This window comes from Miniopterus natalensis, chromosome 6 (assembly GCF_054644295.1).
Source record: "Miniopterus natalensis isolate mMinNat1 chromosome 6, mMinNat1.hap1, whole genome shotgun sequence".
Lineage (NCBI taxonomy): Eukaryota > Metazoa > Chordata > Mammalia > Chiroptera > Miniopteridae > Miniopterus > Miniopterus natalensis.
Window position 1 is genome coordinate 8,900,767 of NC_142086.1, and position 19,818 is coordinate 8,920,584.

The following is a 19,818-nucleotide window of genomic DNA, read 5'->3' on the forward strand; positions in this document are numbered from 1 at the left end:
GGCTGTTAAACGGTGGTGATGGCAGAGGGCTGTACTCACGTCCACTCTGGCGGTTGTCACCGGAGGCATAGTACGTGCCCTCGTTGCTCTTACTGACTCTCACCCCAACTGGCTCGATACTGAGGGGATATGCTCCTTTGTTATGGAAGGTGACTCTGATGGTGTCTCCCACCTCTGCCCAAATGACAGGACCTAGGGACAAAGAGAGAATTATTTTCCTTCCTTGGTATGTGACATCCAGAATATATAAGACAGTTATTTTCTTTGGCCTGTCCTTGGACAAGAACCACTGTGAGCAACATGCTTATCTGCAGCAAATAGAAAGCCTGGGTTTTAAAAGCCCATTATCCAGTGATGTGGAGAGATTGGAAAGAGATGAGCAGGGGTTTTTTGTTAGTCAGCTTCAGGTTCATGAAATTTGTTATTCTTTTTATCCAAGTCAGTTCACAGGCTTCCTGCATCTATAAAAAGCTATTCAGAGTGTCTGTGCTCTCCTCAGCCCCGTCGTCGGTTGGCCTGATGTGTGTTATTATTAAGAGTGTGGGGGGGTTGCTATAAACCTCAAGCACGCAAAGGAGGTAACGCCAACTGTCTTGGATGTGACGAGTAACACTGCTGTGAATTCCCATCACCGAAATTCAAATGATCACCACGTAGAGAATAAACCACAGATATGTAGTACACAACCACTTTATGTGATATGCAAAACACTACTTATTTAGGGTTATGTGCTTTTCTGAGTGTTTATGTGAATTAACTCATTTAACCCTTACAACAACTTTATGAGGTAGGGACTGTTATTGTCATTATTGTTCCCATTTTATTGGAAGGGAACAGGCACAGAATGCTGAGCACTCTCCAAGGCCACGCAGCTAATAGGTGACAGGTGAGGACGGTTGGAACCCACCCTCTCTGCTACTGTGCCCCAGCCACTGAGCAAGAACCGGTCCCCGGGCTCTGCCGGAGGGCAGCCTACGGAGGGCCTAAGACAAGCCCAGCCTGTCGCGTTAGGAGCCTGGAGTTTATTTCTAAGGGAAGGTATCTTCAGCGAAGGGCAGGGGCTGATAGCTTCGCTGTCTGTTTAAACAACGTCACCTAAACACACAACCCCCTTGCCTCTTTGAAGAAAAAGAATCGCCATTTGAAGCCGGCAGGGTTTTTAATGATGAAGACTTATTACTGGTAACCTACATTTGGAAAAGCAGTTGGCTGCGTTTCACTGATGTCGGCTCTTGCGCATCCCTAGTGTCTTCGTTCTCTCTGAGGTCGGTGTAGCTCAGGGCAAGAGCACAAAGGTCACTTATGTTCTGCACGGACTCACCCAGGATGCCGAGATGCTCCTCTTCAGGGCCTCGCCCCTTTCGATTCCTGAAGGAGGCATCTGTGTACTCACGATAAACCAGCTTTTTATAAGAGCCTCCAATTCTCGTAGGACCATGTTCAAAAAACACCTGGGAATCACTGCCAAAGGAAAAGTGTTTAGTGATGGAGCTGAAAGAATAGAGAGCAGGTCTTCACCCAGGATACCAACTGAAGAGAGTTCTGACCAGTGCTTAGAGATAATTATTACCCGTGAGTCACTAACACTCAAACAGAAGCTGGCAGGACTAGGCCAGAGATGCTGTTTTGAGAGCCAGTGAATCTGGATATCAGCGTAGCCTGGGTCTTAAATTTCTGCTTCATGAGCCATAGACCTGAGTAGAGCCAGGCTCAGCTATTGACCTGTGGGTGGTTGAGTAAATTGCTTAACCTTTCTAAGCAGTTGAGGGACAAACAAGGCTTCTCTGAAGAGGTGGCGTTTGAGCAGAGACTTGAAGCAGGGAGGTGGCATAGCTCATTGATGTTTCTGAAAGCTCACAATGGACAGTAGGAAGGGAAGACTGGGCTGGAAGAATGGCCCGAGGCTGTGGAAGTCATCAGAAGTGCGCAAAGGGCGGCTTGTGTGCATCAAAGGACGTGATGAAGGGAGTGGCAGGAAAACCTACAGAACGGGAGAAAACATTTGCAAAGCATATATCTGATAAGGGAATAATATCCAAAATATATAAAGAACTCCTGCAACCAAACATCAGCAACAATAACAAAACAAACCAATTTAAAAAATGAGCAAAGAACTGGAATAGACTTTTCTTCAAATGGCCAATAAACATATGAAAAGATGCCCAGCATCACTAATCATAAGAGAAATGCAAATCAAAACCACGAGATACCACTTTGCACCCATTAGGATAGCTAATTGCAACAAAAAGCACAGAAAATAAGTGTTGGCAAGAATATGGAAAAATTGGAACACTTGTATGTTGCTGGTAGAAATATAAAATGTTGGCGAGAGAGGAAGATGGCGGCCCTGTGAGAGGCAGCAGGGCCCCGCTCCAGCCACGGACTTGATTTCCTCCTAAAATCCTACGTAACCAGCTTGAAAAAAACAGAGTAACATACCTGAGTGGACGGAGTGCAAGTGGGGAGCACTGGGGAACCATCACGGAGTCCGGTAAGAGAGGGGGCCCTTGGAAGGGGGAGTCCCCCCTGAAGCCTGTGCTGGGCTCCAAGCCTGAAGGCTTGGAGGCTGCAAAGCCCTGCGGATGGCATCCAAAAGTAGGGACCCCACACCCGGAGCAGAGAGGGGAAGGAGCGCCCCGCGCGGAGGGCAGAGGGACCCAGGGGAGCGGTGAGTCCAGGAGGAGACAGCACCTTCCTAGGAAACAGAGCCTCTAAGGGCGGCTGGTGCTCGGGGTGCTGACCATAGGGAAGGCTGTCCCAAGGCCTGTGGCACCCAAGTGGTGAGGGACCAGAGGACTACGCTGAGCACCCGCACATGGGGACCCCCTCCCTCCCTGTGGGGCACTGTGTTGAGCCCCAGAAAACGCTGAATCTGCATGGCTCAGGGGAGGGGAGGAGCCCTCCCGCCCTGAGCTCCCGGGTGACAAGAGGCTGGGATCTGTGACTGGCCCTGAGGGGCCCCGTGGTGGATTTAATTGACATTTATAGAACATTTCACCCCAAAGCAGCAGAATACACATTCTTCTCAAGTGCACATGGAACATTCTCAGAAATAGATCACATGTTAGGGCACAAGTCAAGTCTCTACAAATATAAGAAGATTGAAATCATATCAAGCATCTTCTTGGATCACAATGCCATGAAACTAGAAATCAACCACTATAAAAAAACTCAAAAATATTCAAACACATGGAGGCTAAATAGCATGTTATTAAACAGTGAATGGGTTACCAAGGAGATCAAGGAAGAAATCAAACACTTCATGGAAAGTAATGAAAATGAACAGACAACAACCCAAAACCTATGGGACACGGCGAAAGCAGTCTTGAGAGGAAAATTCATATCATTACAGGCCTATCTCAAGAAACAAGAAAAAGATCTAATGAACCATCTAACACAACAACTAAAAGAACTAGAACGAGAACAGCAAGAAAAGCCCCGAGGAAGTAGAAGGAAGGAAATAATAAAAATCAGAGCAGAGATTAATGACATAGAGACTAAAGAAACAATACAAAAAAATCAATGAAACCAAGAGCTGGTTCTTTGAAAAGGTAAATAAGATTGATGCACCTTTAGCCAGACTCACTAAGAAACAGAGAGAGGACCCAAATAAATAAAATCAGAAATGAAAGAGGCGATATAACAACTGACCCAACAGAAATACAAAGGATTGTAAGAAAATATTATAAGCAACTGTATGCCAACAAATTGGACAACGTGGGGGAAATGGACAAATTCCTAGAAGCATACAACCTTCCAAAGCTGAATCAAAAAGAGGCAGAAAACCTGAATAGGCCAATAACAACTAATGAAATTGAAGCAGTAATAAAAAAACTCCCAGCAAACAAAAGTCCTGGACCAGATGGATTTACAGGAGAGTTTTACCAAACATTCAAAGAAGAATTAACACCTATTCTATTCAAACTATTCCAGAAAATTCAAGAGGAGGGAAAACTCCCAAATTCTTTTTATGAGGCCAGCATTACCCTAATCCCAAAACCAGATAAAGATACTACAAAGAAGGAAAATTACAGGCCAATATCCCTGATGAACATAGATGCTAAAATCCTCACTAAAATACCAGCAAACTGGATCCAGCAATACATTAAAAAGATCATACATCATGACCAAGTGGGATTTATTCTGGGGATGCAAGACTGATACAACATCAGCAAATCAATAAGTGTGATACATCACATAAACAAAATGAAGGACAAAAATCATATGATCATATCAATAGATGCAGAAAAAGCATTCGACAAAATCCAGCACCCATTTCTAATAAAAACTCTCAGCAAAGTGGAAATAGAGGGATCATACCTCAACATAATAAAGGCCATATACGACAGACCTACAGCCACCATCATACTCAATGGGCAAAACCTAAAACCATTTCCATTAAAAACAGGAACAAGACCGGGATGTCCACTTTCACCCTCTTATTCAACATAGTACTGGAAGTCCTAGCCACAGCCATCAGACAGGAGGAAAACATAAAAGGTATCCAAATTGGAAAGGAGGAAGTAAAACTGTCATTTGCAGATGACATGATACTGTACGTAGAAAACCCTAAAGACTCCATCAAAGTACTACTAGATTTGATAAACGAATTTGGCAAGGTAGCTGGATACAAAATCAACATCCGGAAATCAATGGCATTCTAATACACCAACAACGAACTTTCAGAGAGAGAAACTAAAAAAGCAATACCGTTTACCATTGCAACTAAAAAAATAAGATACCTAGGAATAAACTTAACCAAGGATGTAAAAGACCTGTACTCAGAAAACTACGTGACACTGAAAAAAGAAATAGAGGAAGATTTAAACAAGTGGAAGAAGATACCATGCTCATGGATTGGAAGAATTAATATCATTAAAATGTCTATACTACCCAAAGCAATTTATAAATTTAATGCAATTCCTATGAAAATACCAACAGCATATTTCAGAGATCTAGAACAAACATTTCGAAAATTTATATGGAACCAAAAAAGAGCCCGAATAGCTGCAGCCATCTTGAGAAAAAATAATGGGGTGGGAGGGATCACATTACCAGACTTCAAACTATAATACAAAGCCACTGTAATCAAAACGGCCTGGTATTGGTACAACAACAGGCTTATAGATCAATGGAACAGAACAGAGACCCCAGAAATAGACCCACACCATTATGGTCAGTTAATATTTGACAAAGGAGGCAAGAGTATCCAATGGAGTAAGGACAGTCTCTTCAATAAGTGGTGCTGGGAAAATTGGACAGACACATGCAAAAGAATGAAACTAGACCACCAACTTTCACCATACACAAAAATAAACTCAAAATGGATAAAAGACTTAAATGTAAGTCACCAAACCATAAAAATCCTGGAAGAAAACATAGGCAGTAAAGTCACAGACATCCCACGTAGTGGACTCTTCACTGACACATCTCCTAGGGCAAGAGAAACAAAGGAAAAAATAAACATATGGGACTACATCAAACTAAAAAGCTTCTGCACAGCAAAAGAAAACAGCCTCAAAATACAAAGGAACCGCTCGGTCTGGGAAAACATATTTGCCAAGGATGAATCTGATAAGGGGGTAATTTCCAAAGTGTACAAAGAACTCATAGCACTCAGCAAGAGGAAGACAAACAAGCCAATTAAGAAATGGGCAAAGGACTTAAATAGACACTTCTCCAAAGTGGACATACCGATGGCCAAGAGACACATGAGAAAATGCTCGATGTTGCTAATCATCAGAGAGATGCAAATTAAAACCACAATGAGGTATCACTTCACACCTGTCAGAATGGCTCCATCAACAAATCAACAAACAACATGTGCTGGCGAGGGTGTGGAGAAAGGGGACCCTGGTGCACTGCTGGTGGGAACGCAGACTGGTGCAGCCACTATGGAAAACAGTATGGAGTTTCCTCAAAAAATTAAAAATGGAGCTGCCATTTGACCCAGTGATTCCACTCCTAGGAATGTATCCTAGGAATCATGAAACACTAATCAGAAAGAATACATGTACCCCGATGTTCATAGCAGCACAGTTTACAATAGCTAAGATCTGGAAACAGCCCAAGTGCCCATCAGTAGGTGAGTGGATAAAAAGCTGTGGGGCATATACACCATGGAATACTACGCAGTTGTAAAGAAGAAGGATCTCGTACCCTTTGGGACAGTGTGGATGGACCTGGAGAATATTATGCTAAGTGAAATAAGCCAGGCAGGGAAAGAAATATCACATGATCTCGCTTATACATGGAATCTAAAGAACTTAATAAACTGATGAACAGAAATGATTCAATGGCATGGAAGCATGGATGAGACTGATGAATGTCAGAGGGATGGAGGAGGGCTGGTGGGTGGAGGGGGAGAGAGTAACCAAAGAATTTATATGCATATATGCACAACCCAAGGATACGGACAATGGTGGGGAGAGGGACTGGGGAGGGGGAAGGAACAGGGTGGAATGGGTCATTGGGGAAAAAAAGGGACATCTGTATTATTTTAAGCAATAATAAAATTAAAAAAAAAAAAAAAGAAGAAATGTAAAATGTTACAGCTGCTGTGCAAAAAAGTACCGCAGTTCCTCAAAAAATTAAAGATAAAATTACCATATGACTCAGCAATTTCAGGTGTATATCTTAAAAAACTTAAAAGCAGGAACCTAAACAGATACTTGTGTTATAATGTTCATTGCAGCATTATTCACTACAGCCAAAAGGTACAACAAACAACCCAATTGTTCATCAACAGGTAGCTGCACAAACAAGATGTGGTGTATGTATGCAATGGGATATTATCCTTAAAGGGGAATGAAATTCCGATAGATGCTAAAACATGGACGAACCTTGTAAACATTCTGCTAAGTGAAATCAGTGACACAAAGGACAAATATTGTCTGATTTCACTTGTACGAGGTGCCTAAAATTGGCAAATTCATAAAGACAAAAAGTAGAAGTTATTAGGGGTTAGGGAATTATTGTTTAATGGGAACAGAGTTTCTACTTGGAATAATGAGAAATTTCTGGAAATGGGTAGTGTTGATTGTACAACCTTGTGAATGTATTTAATATTGCTGGATTGTGCAATGATGTGCTTTCAGAAATGGAAAACAAATGAATTAATCTGTCTAATGGGATTGAGTGTTTTTTTAGGATTTTGTTAAGCATTTTATAACTTTCAAATCTGTTTTAAATCTTTTATTCATGGACTCAAGACTCAAAAGTCATAGTTCTCAAACTTGGACTCATCGCACATACCTTAATAAATATTGAGCAGCTTAGTTACTCAATTTCAGGTACCAATTAAAATTTTAATTGCTGAATGAACATTTTATGATTTTTTTAGGGGGAGGCATATTTTAAAATAATAGTCTTTTTTTCTGACGTACCTTCCAGGTGCTGTTAAGTTTTCTTTGGTGAAGGTGTCTATGCCAGAGGGTGCATAGTTCCAGATGACTTCCTCAGCAGCAATGTAGTAGTGTCTAACATGCTTCCCATGGATATTGTCCTCTGATGAAGACTTCTTACAGTCTCGTACCTGGAAAAAGGCCTGCAAACCAGCTGAAAACCACACAGGAAAAGATGTGATAATGGAGCCAATGTTTCTCTGTCCTGCTGCCTTGTAAAAACACTGCTGGTGAAATGATAGATGGAAATCGAAGAAATAGATATCTAGAAACAATATTATAAACTAAAGCAAGCAGTTATAAATAAATTATTACTGATGGAAAATCAAAGCAGTTTTTCTTAGACTTCTCTGTACAACATAGAGGGAAGATATTTATCAGTCGTGTTTTCAAAAATATGGTACCAGTTTCTGTAGGCTTTCACATGGAGGGAGGTCTTTCAATGAGAAAAAGACACATTAATAGATAAGTGTCGAAGAGGGGCTCTGCCATATTTTAAGAGGTAGGGTGGGGTAGTGGAGGTAGAACAGAATGAACGTCTATAATTATTGCTCTCTCACACAGAATGGCTGTGCACCTGCTGTGCTGGGCCTTCTGCTGCCAAGGTCACATTTGATAGGTGAGATTATGTTTGAAGGTCAAAGTAACATACCCAAAGATTCAGATTAAACCCAATTTCTTCAGGAAATCAATATTGCAAACTAACAGTTTTCAAAAACTAGGAATGTTTTATCACATTATATGAAAAAGATGGGGAAGAGATTTATCAAGTTAAACCAAGGAATAGCTGGACTCAAATAAAAAACAAAGTTGGCTGTATTTGATAAAACCAAATAAAAAAAACAGGCAAATTTTCAGCATAATATATAAACATTATGGTGTTTACAATATTGTGTATTTTTCAAAGCTGAGGAACTACATACAATGTTATACTATTAGGGCAGCACTATGTTTTCAGGACCAATTGCTCTTTTCCAAAAATTAATATATTTTGAAATTTCATTACTTTATAAATGTTCTAGTCTTTCCATCTTTTTTATTACATTATGATGCATACCATCATAGGAATAAAATTAAGCTACCAGTTCAAAGTTCTTATCATTCCAAAGATATTTAGCTTTTGGTTTCTGATTCCTGATGATTACCCCATTAGTAGCACAACTGAGACATGATTTCTTTTTTTAGCTTACAACTAATTTCAGGTAAAGATGTCCTACCTTTCAGATGATTTAGATTCTGACAGCTAAGCATCCATTCTCCAGGGTTCTGGGCCACCATAAAAGCATCAACAAGGGTAGCAGGAAAGAGATTGATAGTATCCACACGGTGGTTCTTGTTGGTCAATGTTTGGCCATGGAAGAAAGCTGCGTGCACATCAATTTCATTACCCATACCAAAAAGGTACCACTTCACTCTGTCCTCTGCACACATGGAGAGTCCTGGGAGACTTCCAAAAGCATATCCATTCACAGCTATAAGTTAAGAGTAGAGGATGAGACTAATAGTCATTGGTGCACAGGATAGTGACAGTTACCTCTGTAGAAATAAATCAATTTGGGATAGAAAATACCTAACACATATGCTTCTATTCCTCCCTCTCTCATACCCACATCAGACATTATTAGTTGATCACAGCACTCTTTAATTTTGGACCTGAACGCAGCCTCAGGATTCTTGTCAATACAGTACTAGCAGATGAACACAACACTGGAGGTGAAGCCCATTTGCTCCTTTTTGTTGTAAACTATACATCTTGGTATGTATGTGTGTTTATTTGTAAATACAAATGTGTGCATATGCACAAAACATACACACATACAGTGAATAGAAAAAAGACTGGTGGTTATTTAGTAATCAATCATTAATTATGTTGGTGGTGGTAGTATGGATGATTTCTTTTTGCTTATCAGAATTTTTCCAATTTTCTACAGTAAATATAAGTTGCTTTTATAATAAGAACACAAGGAAAAGTATATTTGGGTTTTTTTTAAAGACTGGAAGACAAAATTAGAAGAGATATGTAAAAGGAAAGAAGAAATACAGGGGAAGGGTGGTAGGGACCACTGATCAGAGCCACAAAGACCTAAAAATTTAGAAGCAGAATGGCCTGAGGCCCTTTGAAGAAACTTAGGGTCACTGTTCAAGTTGGGTGGTTCTGGAGAGAAATGGAATTTGGTTCTGGAAGCACCTGAAGGACCAAGCCAGACCTCTCCAGACTAGAATTTCAAGTATCTTTCTCTAACATCTGTTTTTGTTGACACAGAAGGCAGAATTAAAGTAGGGAAAGAGCATTGTTCAGCCAGAATAAGCAAAAGTTGGAAACAGAAACCTGTACTTTCTTAGTAAGTTTAACTTTCTGTTTTGGCAGTACAATTATTTTTGTATTCTCAGTTTCTTAGTAAAGCTTATTTTGAAGAAGCTAAAAACAGAAAACAAAAATCAAAACTTACTGGTCTAGCTGGTGTTATGGGATTTGATTTCTAATGCAAATTCTGAATGATAGAAAAATCTCACTGAGTTCATTATTTGGTCTCTGAGAATAAAGAGAAGCCTAAGCAGTAAAGAACACATTTCAAGGAGGATTATAGATGGTGGTGGACGGAGTGGGGGCTACACTGACACTCTCCCAGGACCAAACTGGAATTACAACTAAAATATAGAAAAAACATCCTGAATAATCAACTGCAACTGAAGACAAGCTGGGAAGCACCCTCATAACCAAGGAGGAAAAGTGGAGACTACATAGAGACTGGCAGGAAGTGCAGAGGCATGAGAGAGGGCTGGCTGGGCTCCCGCAGGCAGCAGCTGAAGGTCCCGAGGGATATCTCAGCTGTGGGGGTTCCCACTGAGGACTCTGGCTAAACCACAGGCTTGGCTTCCCAGCCAAGAGCACCAGAACTGAGAAAGGTGCCCACATAACATCTGGCTGTGAAAAGCAGCAGGGTTTCTGCCTGTCTGGGAGAGGCGGCTGGAAATGCAGGCACCCTCTTAAGAGCCAAAGCACAAACTTTCATGTGCAGCCACTCACCTTGGACTGCAGCAGAGGGAGGTCAGAGTGGACTGGAGCTGTGTGAGGAGAATCTAGAGTTATAGGCTCTGGAGACAGAGCTCAGAGAGCACCCCTATGATTCCTGTGCTAAGTCATTGCACCATACTTCAGAGGCAGACACTTACCTTCTAAGCAGCTTTTGCCCGAAGGGAAGCAATTGCCCCACCCTGCTGGAAAACCTCTCACCTTACCCCATGCAGTTTCTACAGCCTGAGGCTCATTAAGAGAATCAGATTCATCAGCCTACAGGCAGAGGCAGACCTCAGAGTGCTTTGAGTCTTTGCCTGAGCTGCTTCTGGACCCAGGCCTTGGAAAAGCAGACTTTGGTATGCATCTTGGTCCTATCCAAATGCATCCAGCCCCAACAGAGGGGACCTCAAGCCTTGGATTGTTGATAGCTCCAAACAGGGTACTCAAGGCAAGTCACAAACTGCATCTGGCATTGGCTTGCACCAGAGATCATCCAAAAAAGAATGAGAGAGTCCCAGCAGACCTACTTAATACATAGAAACAAACCCAAATAAGCAGCCAAAATGGGGAGACAAAAAAATAAGCCCTAAATGAAAGAACAAAAGAAGTCTCCAGAAAAAGAGCTAAATGAAATGGAGATAAGCAATCTATCAGGTATAGAGTTCAGAATACTGATAGTAAGGATGCTCCACAGCATGAAAAAAGATATAGAAACTATGAAGTAAATTAAGAACAATATAGCATAAATAAAGAATACACTGGAAGGAATAAACAGCAGATTAGAGGAAGCTAAGGATCAGTGAATTAGAAAACAGGGTAGAAAAATCACTCAACCAGAGATCCAAAAACAAAAAACGATTAAAAAACAGGAGGACTGTCTAAGGGAGCTGTGGGACAACATGAAATGCAACAATATTCACATCATAGGAGTGCCAGAGGAGGTCAAAAGCAAGCAAGGGTTAGAGAACCTGTTTGATGAAATACCGGCAGAAAACTTCCTTAACCTAGTCAAGAAAAAAGTTACACAAGTTCAGGAGGCACAGAGAGTCCCAAGGAAGAAGAATCCAATGTGGCTCATGCCCAGACACATCATAATTAAAATGCCAAAAATTTAAGTCAAAATGAGAACATTAAAGGTAGCTAGAGAAAAGCAATCTGTTACCTACAAAGGAGCTCCCATAAGCTGTTGGCTGACCATCAGGAACTCTACAGGCCAGAGGGAATGGCATGAAGTATCCAAGATAATGTAAAACAAGGATCTGAAACCAAGACTACTCTATCCAGCAAGGCTATCATTCAAGATAGATGGTGAAATAAAGAACTTCCCAGACAAAAGAAGGCTAAAGGAGTTTACCACCACCAAACCAGCATTGCAGGAAATGTCAAAGGGACTGCAGTAATAAGAAGAAATAGAGAGAGAAATATAGGCATAAAGAATTAAAATGGAAATAAATAAGGACCTATCAATAATAACCTTAAAGACTTTAAGGGAGAGATCAACAGCAACATAGTCATAGTTGAGGACTTTAACACCCCACTGACTTCACTGGATAGATCTTCCAGGCAAAAAGTCAACACAGGAACAGTGACTAAATGACACACTAGATCAGATGGATTTAATTAATATTTACAGAACATTTCACCCCAAAGCTGCATAATATACATTCCTCTCAAGTGCACATGGGTCATGCTCAAAGATAGACATGTCAGGACACAAAACAAGTCTCTATAAGTTCAAGAAGATGGAAATCATATCAAGCATCTTCTCGGACCAGAGTGGCATGAAATTAGAAATCAACTACAATAAAAATGTTAAAAAACATTTAAACACATGCAAGCTAAATAACGTTATTAAACAATGAATAGGTTACCAAAGAGATCAAGAAATAAATAAAAAACTTCCTGGAAACAAATGAAAATAAACACACAACTACCCAAAATCTATGGGACACAGCGAAACCAGTCCTAAGAGGGAACTTCATAGCACTACAGGCCTACCTCAAAAAAGGAATAAAAATTTTTAATAAACTATCTAAACTTACAATTTAAAGAATTAGAAAGCTCCCCTGTGAAGCCATCGGGACCAGGGCTTTTGTTTGCTGGGAGTTTTTTTTTTTTATTGCTGCTTCAATTTCATCATTTGTCATTGGCCTATTCAGGTTTTCTGATTCTTCCTGATTCAGTTTTACATGATCTCACTTATATGTGGAATCTAATAAAATAGACTGAGGAACAAAATAGATCCAGAGACATAGAAGCATGAAATAGACTGAGGGATCTCAGCAGGAAGGCGGGGTGGAGGAGTGGATGGGGAGAGATTAATCAAAGAACTTCTATGCATATAGCATAACCCATGGACACAGAGAGTAGTATGGGGAAGGCCTGGTGGGGGGGATGTGTAGTGGAGGGGATCAGTGGGGGGAAAAAAGGGGGATATCTGTAATATTTTCAATAATAAAGATAAATTAAAAAAAAGAAAACATTTCTAGAAGAAATAAAGTGAACTGAATTATAGAAAAAATGATGCAAAGTGAGGCGGGACAATGTAAGCATAGAAGAAATACCTTTTCAAACTATTTTCCTAAATATAGTTCAATGCTTTATGATATAAGCATAATTTTAAGCATTTAAGTTTAATAATTTTAGGCTGCCTCAAATAATTTTTAGGAGTATGGAGGATAATAAATATAGAAATATGACATACATATACATTAATCCATATTTGATGATGTTTTCTCCCTAGCGGTTTGGGAACAATTTGGTGAGTCTTAGAGTTTTGAATTGACGTGTTTAGCCGAATGTGAAGTTGTTATCAGAGCCACAGATTAGTAACTACTTATTCACATGCAGGGATAAAGCTAGCAGAATTAATGGGCCAAGAGCAACATGATAAACTTAACGTATCTTTGGCAGTCTTACAATACATTCTGTTGCTCTCCTGGAAGTCTTCATCATCTTTGTCAACTTTCTCTGGTTCGGAGCAGTAGGTTTTAATGTTGTCATCTAGGTACCAGCTGAAATTTTCATCTGCCACAGAAAACATCACTACAAATTCTTGGTCAATATTTTTTTCTTTTTCTTTATCCAGAGAACCTGAAATAAAAATTGCTATTTTAGTAGAACCTAATCTTTAGCATCTATTTTAACATGTAACTGATAGTTTCAAAATTTTTTATAATTTATTTTCCTAATAATCCACAAATCTGGACTAGTTGTTCCTATTTTACAGAACTGGAAACACTTAGGAAGTTTAATGTTCAGTGTTCTGGGCTTGGCAGGCACTCACATTCTGGCTGGTCACTAACCACACAACTATTAAATGCGCTTTGGCAAATGCTAGTTCAAAGTTGTGTGTCTATTTTCTGGTTCATCTAGCCACAAGCCGAGACAAGCCCTTGATGGTAACTAATTATTGTTCAAATAAGAATTAAATGACAAGCTCTTGACCTTTGTTGTCTTTTTCATGAGGTTAGAAATAGTTACTATGATATTGTATTTACCAACACAAGACAGATAACCACAGGCCATATCACCATGGAGTGCCGCTACGGGATCACATTTGGTAAAGTCATACTTGTCTTCAACACCACTGTGAAGTTAGGTACAGCAAACCTGTTCCCTGGAGCAACATGTGTGACCCCCTGGTCCATTTATCCCTTCTTCTCCTGCCCTGCTCTCTCTCCCCTGCCCTTTTTTCTAGGCTCACTGCTTCTCTGCCTTATCTACTCAATCACAACACAGAAGACTTGACTTATGTTTTAAAAACAAACTGCCTCCTCATCTCTTGTCTTTTGGTCATATATTCTGAGCAATAGTGAGACAATGTACCTTTTTTACAGAGTATTAAAGGTCCGATGAGTCCTGAGGCAATATCTCTTGGAGCATCAATGTGGGAGTGGTAGATTCTGGTCACACAATTGCCATCTTCTTCAGCAGGGCCTTGTTCTTGGGTGGCATGCAACTTGTATGTGTACTGCTGGCCTGGAGATACTTTGTCATCCGCTTTATGGAAATCTGTGGTGTTATCAGGGTAGATGGCTCCTGGGAAGCAACATGCAATGAAACTGCAAATTGAATGTGTTTGCACTTAAATGAGGGAATAGCTGTTTACTAATTTATTCAACAGACATTTATTCAACATCTAGTATGTGTTCCATTGGGGATGCAGTGATGTCCTATTTGAACATAGAGGAATGAGGGGCTAGAGTGTTTGGAAGCTTCACAGAAAATTTTATCATTATTTTTCATACCCGACTGAGTCTTCAGGGAGCGGTAATAGATATGTCAGCAGCATAGGGACGTTTGGTTTGTAATTTAAAGAACCCTCTTGCCCTAGGGTCATGATATGGAAGTATGAACCAAAAGGCTAGCCTCTCCTATAATTTAAAGCTTTTTATATGATATCAGACTTTTCCCCTTGAAGTGACCATGGGATTTTTTGTTTGTTTGTTTTACTTTCAGTTTTGTAAATTTCCAAACATACCCATGTTGAGAGAATAACATGATGATCCTCCATGTACCCATTAGCCCAGCTTCAGCAATGACCAACTCAAGGCCAGCCTTGTTTCATCTATATCCCACGCACTCTTATGTCCATCACCAACTATTTACTTTAAAACAAATCCCAGACATCATATCATTTCATTATAAATACTCAAGAATGTATCTCTAAAAGATAACTCTTTTTTAAACATAGCTACAATACAATTATCATACTTTAAAAATTATTAGTAGCCTAATATACTATAAAATTATAAAAAAGAAATAAGGTGATAGTCAGCCTCTATGCTATGAATGTAATTGTTGGGTTCAGAAAAAGAAAGAAATATATGTGATTAAAACATTCATCTTCTAAAACAATAACACTTAACAGACTAGTAACTAATCAAATCTAATTTTATCTTAATTTTCAGACTTGATCCTTATAATTTCAATGAACTGTATAATGGCCTCAGCATTTTTGCTTATGATCATAGCTGACATTTATTGAGATATTACTATGTACGATCGCTGTCTCTATTTTATACATGAGGAAACTGAAGCACAGAGAATTTAAGTAACTTGCCCAAGGTTTTCAGCCAGCAACAGACAAGGTTGCACTAGAACCTTGGTCTATCAGTTTCGATGTCCTTGCTGCTAACCATAACAAAACCCCAATATTTTCATCATCATTGCCATCATCCAGTACTATGGATGAGGTGACCATCACCAGACCCAAGGCTTCCAGGTCCTACATTTCAATGGCCTTTTGCTTAATTGTGTCTCAGATGTGACTCTGGGGTCGCGCAGCCACGTGCGCCGTTTGGCTGATGTAGGACAGCGCCCACGCTGCCTCAGCTGCGTCACTTCACTCAGGGTTAGGGCGGGAGGTGACGATGGCCACAGCATGTTTACTATCTTCAAAGATAAGACAATCTCCGTCTTGAGTCCTGTTTCTTCCTTCTGGATTTTTACCTTTTCTAGGCCTTCATGCTCACTGCTTATTTTTCTTATTCTGACCCTTCGGCTGGAAAGAAGTTGGGCACTGGGAGGGACGTCCCAGCTCTCACTGCCTCTCACTATGTGTCTGCCCAGAAATCCCATCATGTTCACACTTTACACAAACAAGTACTCCCAAGAGGAACACGGCATCATTATGATGAACCAAAGTATTCATGAATAAAATAGTTTAAAGCTAAACAGTATAGTTATGGGTCTTATCTAGGAGTGAAGTTCATTGTCTTAGAAGTTAAAAGTGTTCCTCCTGAAAAGTGAAATTCCAGATAGAGTATGAGCTGAACTTACCCTCATGTTCCTTATAGTAAGTTATCCCATGGGAATGAAAGGTGTAGGGCCTGGAGGCAAAGTTCTTTAAGTGTACATAAACGGTATCTCCAGTTTCTGCTTTGATAATAGGGCCTAAAAACCCCAGCCACGCAGGTTTTTCTATTGTAGTCGTAAAGGTTCCATCGGTGTACTGAAGATAAAGGGCCTTCTTGTATACTCTTCCAATTCTGTTGGGGCCATTTTGAAGATAGATATTGGAGTGTTCTCTGCAAAGGGAAAGAAGACAGTCACTCTATAAGAAGCCTTCATATCTGGGGGTAGCATTATAGTTAAGAGAAATTAATGACCATATCACATTAAATGTTTGCCTATTATTGTGGGGGTGCCTCCAAAAAACGAAGAGGAGAGCTGGCACTTAGCCCTGTGTCTTTAATTATGTGAGGTGTCCCACATCACGTATGTGGCAGAGAACCACCTCTGAAGGTGCCATAAAAAGATGATGCATCTTACCAGAGTATTTCCTACAAGATTTTTATATTAAAACACAGAAATTATGGAATAGAATATAAAATTAAAATGAAATATTAAGATAAAGCAGTTAAGACATTTCTCACTTATGGTATACCTCTTTCAGCTACTGGAAAAGTTGGAGTTTATAAGCAATCAATTTGGATATTTGTTTATCTATATTGTTTCCTAAATAAAGTAAAATTAATGATGTTAAATTAATTCTATCATTTTTATTTCTCTTAGTAGCACTTAATCAAGGTTGGAATGATGTGTGCAATGTGTGTGGGTTTTTTAAAAATATATGTATTTTTTAATTTCAGAGAGAGGAAGGGAGAGGGAGAGAGAGAGAAACATCAATGATGAGAGAGTCATTGATCGAGCCCACAACCTGGGCATGTGCCCTGACTGGGAATCGAACAGCGACCTCCTGGATCCTAGGTCGATGCTCAACTGCTGAGCCACGCTGGCCAGGCAATGTGTGTGGATTTTAAAATTACCTCTGGCTTAAAATTACCATTATGTTTTTTGTTTTTTTAAAAAATATATCTTTATTGATTTTAGAGAGAGGAAAGGAGAGGGAGAGAGAGAGAAACATCAATGATGAGAGAGTTATTGATCAGCATGCCCCCAACTGGGGATCGAGCCCGAAACCCGGGCATATGCCCTGACGGGAATCAAACCCCAATCGCCTGGATCCTAGGTGAACGCTCAACCCCTGAGCCACGCCCAGCCAGGCCCTTTGTTTTTTTAATCCCTTGCTACCAAGAATTCTTGAACATTGAATGTTTATATTCTTATTAGTGGCTGATTAATAGTCACTTAAAACTCTCCTAAAAATATAAGCAAAGTAAATAGTAGTCAGGAAGAAAAAAAAGAAAAGAAAAGAGAGTTTGGTATTCAAACTTTGGAACAGATAGCTCAGTGGGAGCTGTGGGCACTGCCATCTAGTGGTTTGGGAGGACCCACTTCAAAGGGGACTTTGGCAAGCACCCCACCACCAAGCACCCAAGGTCTTCTCCAGGAGGGTAAGAGCTGCTCACACTCAGGCTGATGATCTGGGGTCTGTGTTTGTGGGGTGTGTGTGTGTGTGTGTGTGTGTGTGTGTGTGTGTGTGTGTCGACTACTTTTGTCTCAGGGACTTTCGATGCCTTACCATTTTCCACTCAACCCCCATGGGGCCCAAATAACTGGGTTGAGGAATAAACATCATCTTGTTCCCTCAGCTGTGAGCTCATCGGAAAGAGTGAGAGACATTTTCCCTTCCTTTCTTCGAGACAAGAGTACGGCTTGTCTGGGAGATCTGCACTTTCATTGCTGGAGTTTAAAGATCTAGTTTTTAAAAAATCTAAGGTTCTAGCCAAAGTTTTCTTAAGTTTAATGTGCATAGGAATCTACTGAGGACCTTGATAAAATGCAAGTTCCTGAGCCCCAAACTCATTGTTTCTGATTCTCTGCATCTGGGTGGGGTTCAGGCATCTGCATTTACTAAGGAGCCCCACGCGCCCACCCGTGTTTCTAATGCTGCTCCGTGCTCCTTTGGTAGCTTGAGTCCTGGAGGCTCCACAGTAAAGGCAAAGGTTCTCAGCTGCCCAGTCGCAGAGGTGGTGGAATAACTCGAGATGGAGGGACAGAGAGGCAGAGGTGTGTTTCCAGGCCACGTCTGGGCGTGGCCGGCCTCTGTGGGTGGGTTTGCGTGGGGGCCGCAGATTGAGCCCGAGGGCCGGAGCCAAGGAGTGTGGCTGCGTGGCCCTGGGGGCTGTTTGGGCAGCAGGAGCAGGTCTTGGTAACAGCAGAGCCATTGTGCTCTGGCTTGACCGAGGGCTTTGACTATGAGTATCTCATAGTTTTATCATATACCAAATACCCCAATTTTCCTGGATTGTGTAAACCCCAGGATCCTCAAAATGTCCACTTAAAAACAAATGAGATGGGGTCTCCTTCCCCAATCCTGGTGCTAAGAGGGTTAAGCAGAAAATTAGAAAAATAAAGAAGTGACATATTTAGTGCCCAGTATGGACTGGCAAATCCATGTTCATGCCTTCATTTCTCCTATTTGTTTTCATTTTCTGATTGTTGCAGTTTCCATTTTGTTAGAACAAAACAGGAGAGACTTCAAGGACCTTGAAGTGCTGGAAAAACAGCAGGACGGGGGGTGGGGTGGGGTGGATTTCCTCCCCAAATTGCAGCATGAGTAGCAATGGAGGGGTCTTAATATATAGGTGTTTTAACAACAGCAAAATTCTGAGGCAGTGAAGACCACTGAGCGACAAGCAGATTCACACAGCCCATGGGGCTGACAGGAGCTCAGCAGAGTACAGTTCTGGTCAGACACACAGCTGCAGCTGCAGAGCCCACAGAGCAGCCCCTCAAGCCCTCTCTGGCCCACCAGAAGGACCTGGACCACTCCTTGAACCTGAGCCACTCCATCTCACAGGGTCTATCCAAACCTCAGGGTAAATTTTCTCCAGAGTGGTACACACTCCCATTGCTAGGAGATTGGTCCTGGTGATTTTTTATATATATATTTATACACACACACATATATATATTCTAATCTGTGTTCTACCATGCCCTATTCATATACATCTTACTGGGGCCAAAGTTTAAAAATAGCTCTCAGTGGCGGGAGAAGATGGAAGCAGCATAGGCCGAGCTTTCCTGCATCTCCTCCCAGGGCCAGACTGGAAATAAAACAAAATTGGGGAGCGTTCACCTGGAATTTCCTCCCAGGGCCAGACTGGAAATAAAATGAAATTGGGAAATGTTCACCGGCAATTTCCAACTGAGGTCCAGCTGAGGAGGAGGCTTACATCAGGGAAGGACAGAAACCCCCTGGAGACTGTAGGAAGGGCGAGGTGGGAGAGGGGCAGGAGGCCAGGAGCAGGGTGCGCTCAGCTATGGGAGGGGCTTTTCCCTGGGGAGGCCAAGGCCTGGGGCACCAGAGCCAGACCAGCAGCCCTCGGAGCATCCAGCCAGGAAAGGAGGCAGGGCTGCTGGTCACCAGGGAGACTGCAGTTGATTGGAGAAAAAGCTTGTTTTTGTTTTGCTTTTTAAAAACCCAGAGCACAGGACTTCTGTTTGCAGCTTCTCACCCGAGGCTCTGCTGGAGGGAGGGCGGTG

The 19,818-nt window shown here is 41.2% G+C and overlaps 1 protein-coding gene across 1 annotated transcript in view; it reads right to left on the reverse strand.

Annotated features, from left to right (window-relative positions):
* The window catches only part of CP (ceruloplasmin), a 72,048-nt gene that overhangs the window by 40,538 nt on the left and 11,692 nt on the right, over nt 1–19,818 (reverse strand). Inside the window, exons 2-8 of the mRNA XM_087818077.1 lie at nt 16,207–16,454; nt 14,251–14,463; nt 13,342–13,515; nt 8,621–8,875; nt 7,386–7,557; nt 1,322–1,461; nt 40–192 (exon numbers count right to left, since the gene is read on the reverse strand). Of these exons, the coding sequence (XP_087674203.1) occupies nt 40–192; nt 1,322–1,461; nt 7,386–7,557; nt 8,621–8,875; nt 13,342–13,515; nt 14,251–14,463; nt 16,207–16,454 (1,355 nt within the window). The remainder of the gene's footprint in view (nt 1–39; nt 193–1,321; nt 1,462–7,385; nt 7,558–8,620; nt 8,876–13,341; nt 13,516–14,250; nt 14,464–16,206; nt 16,455–19,818) is intronic.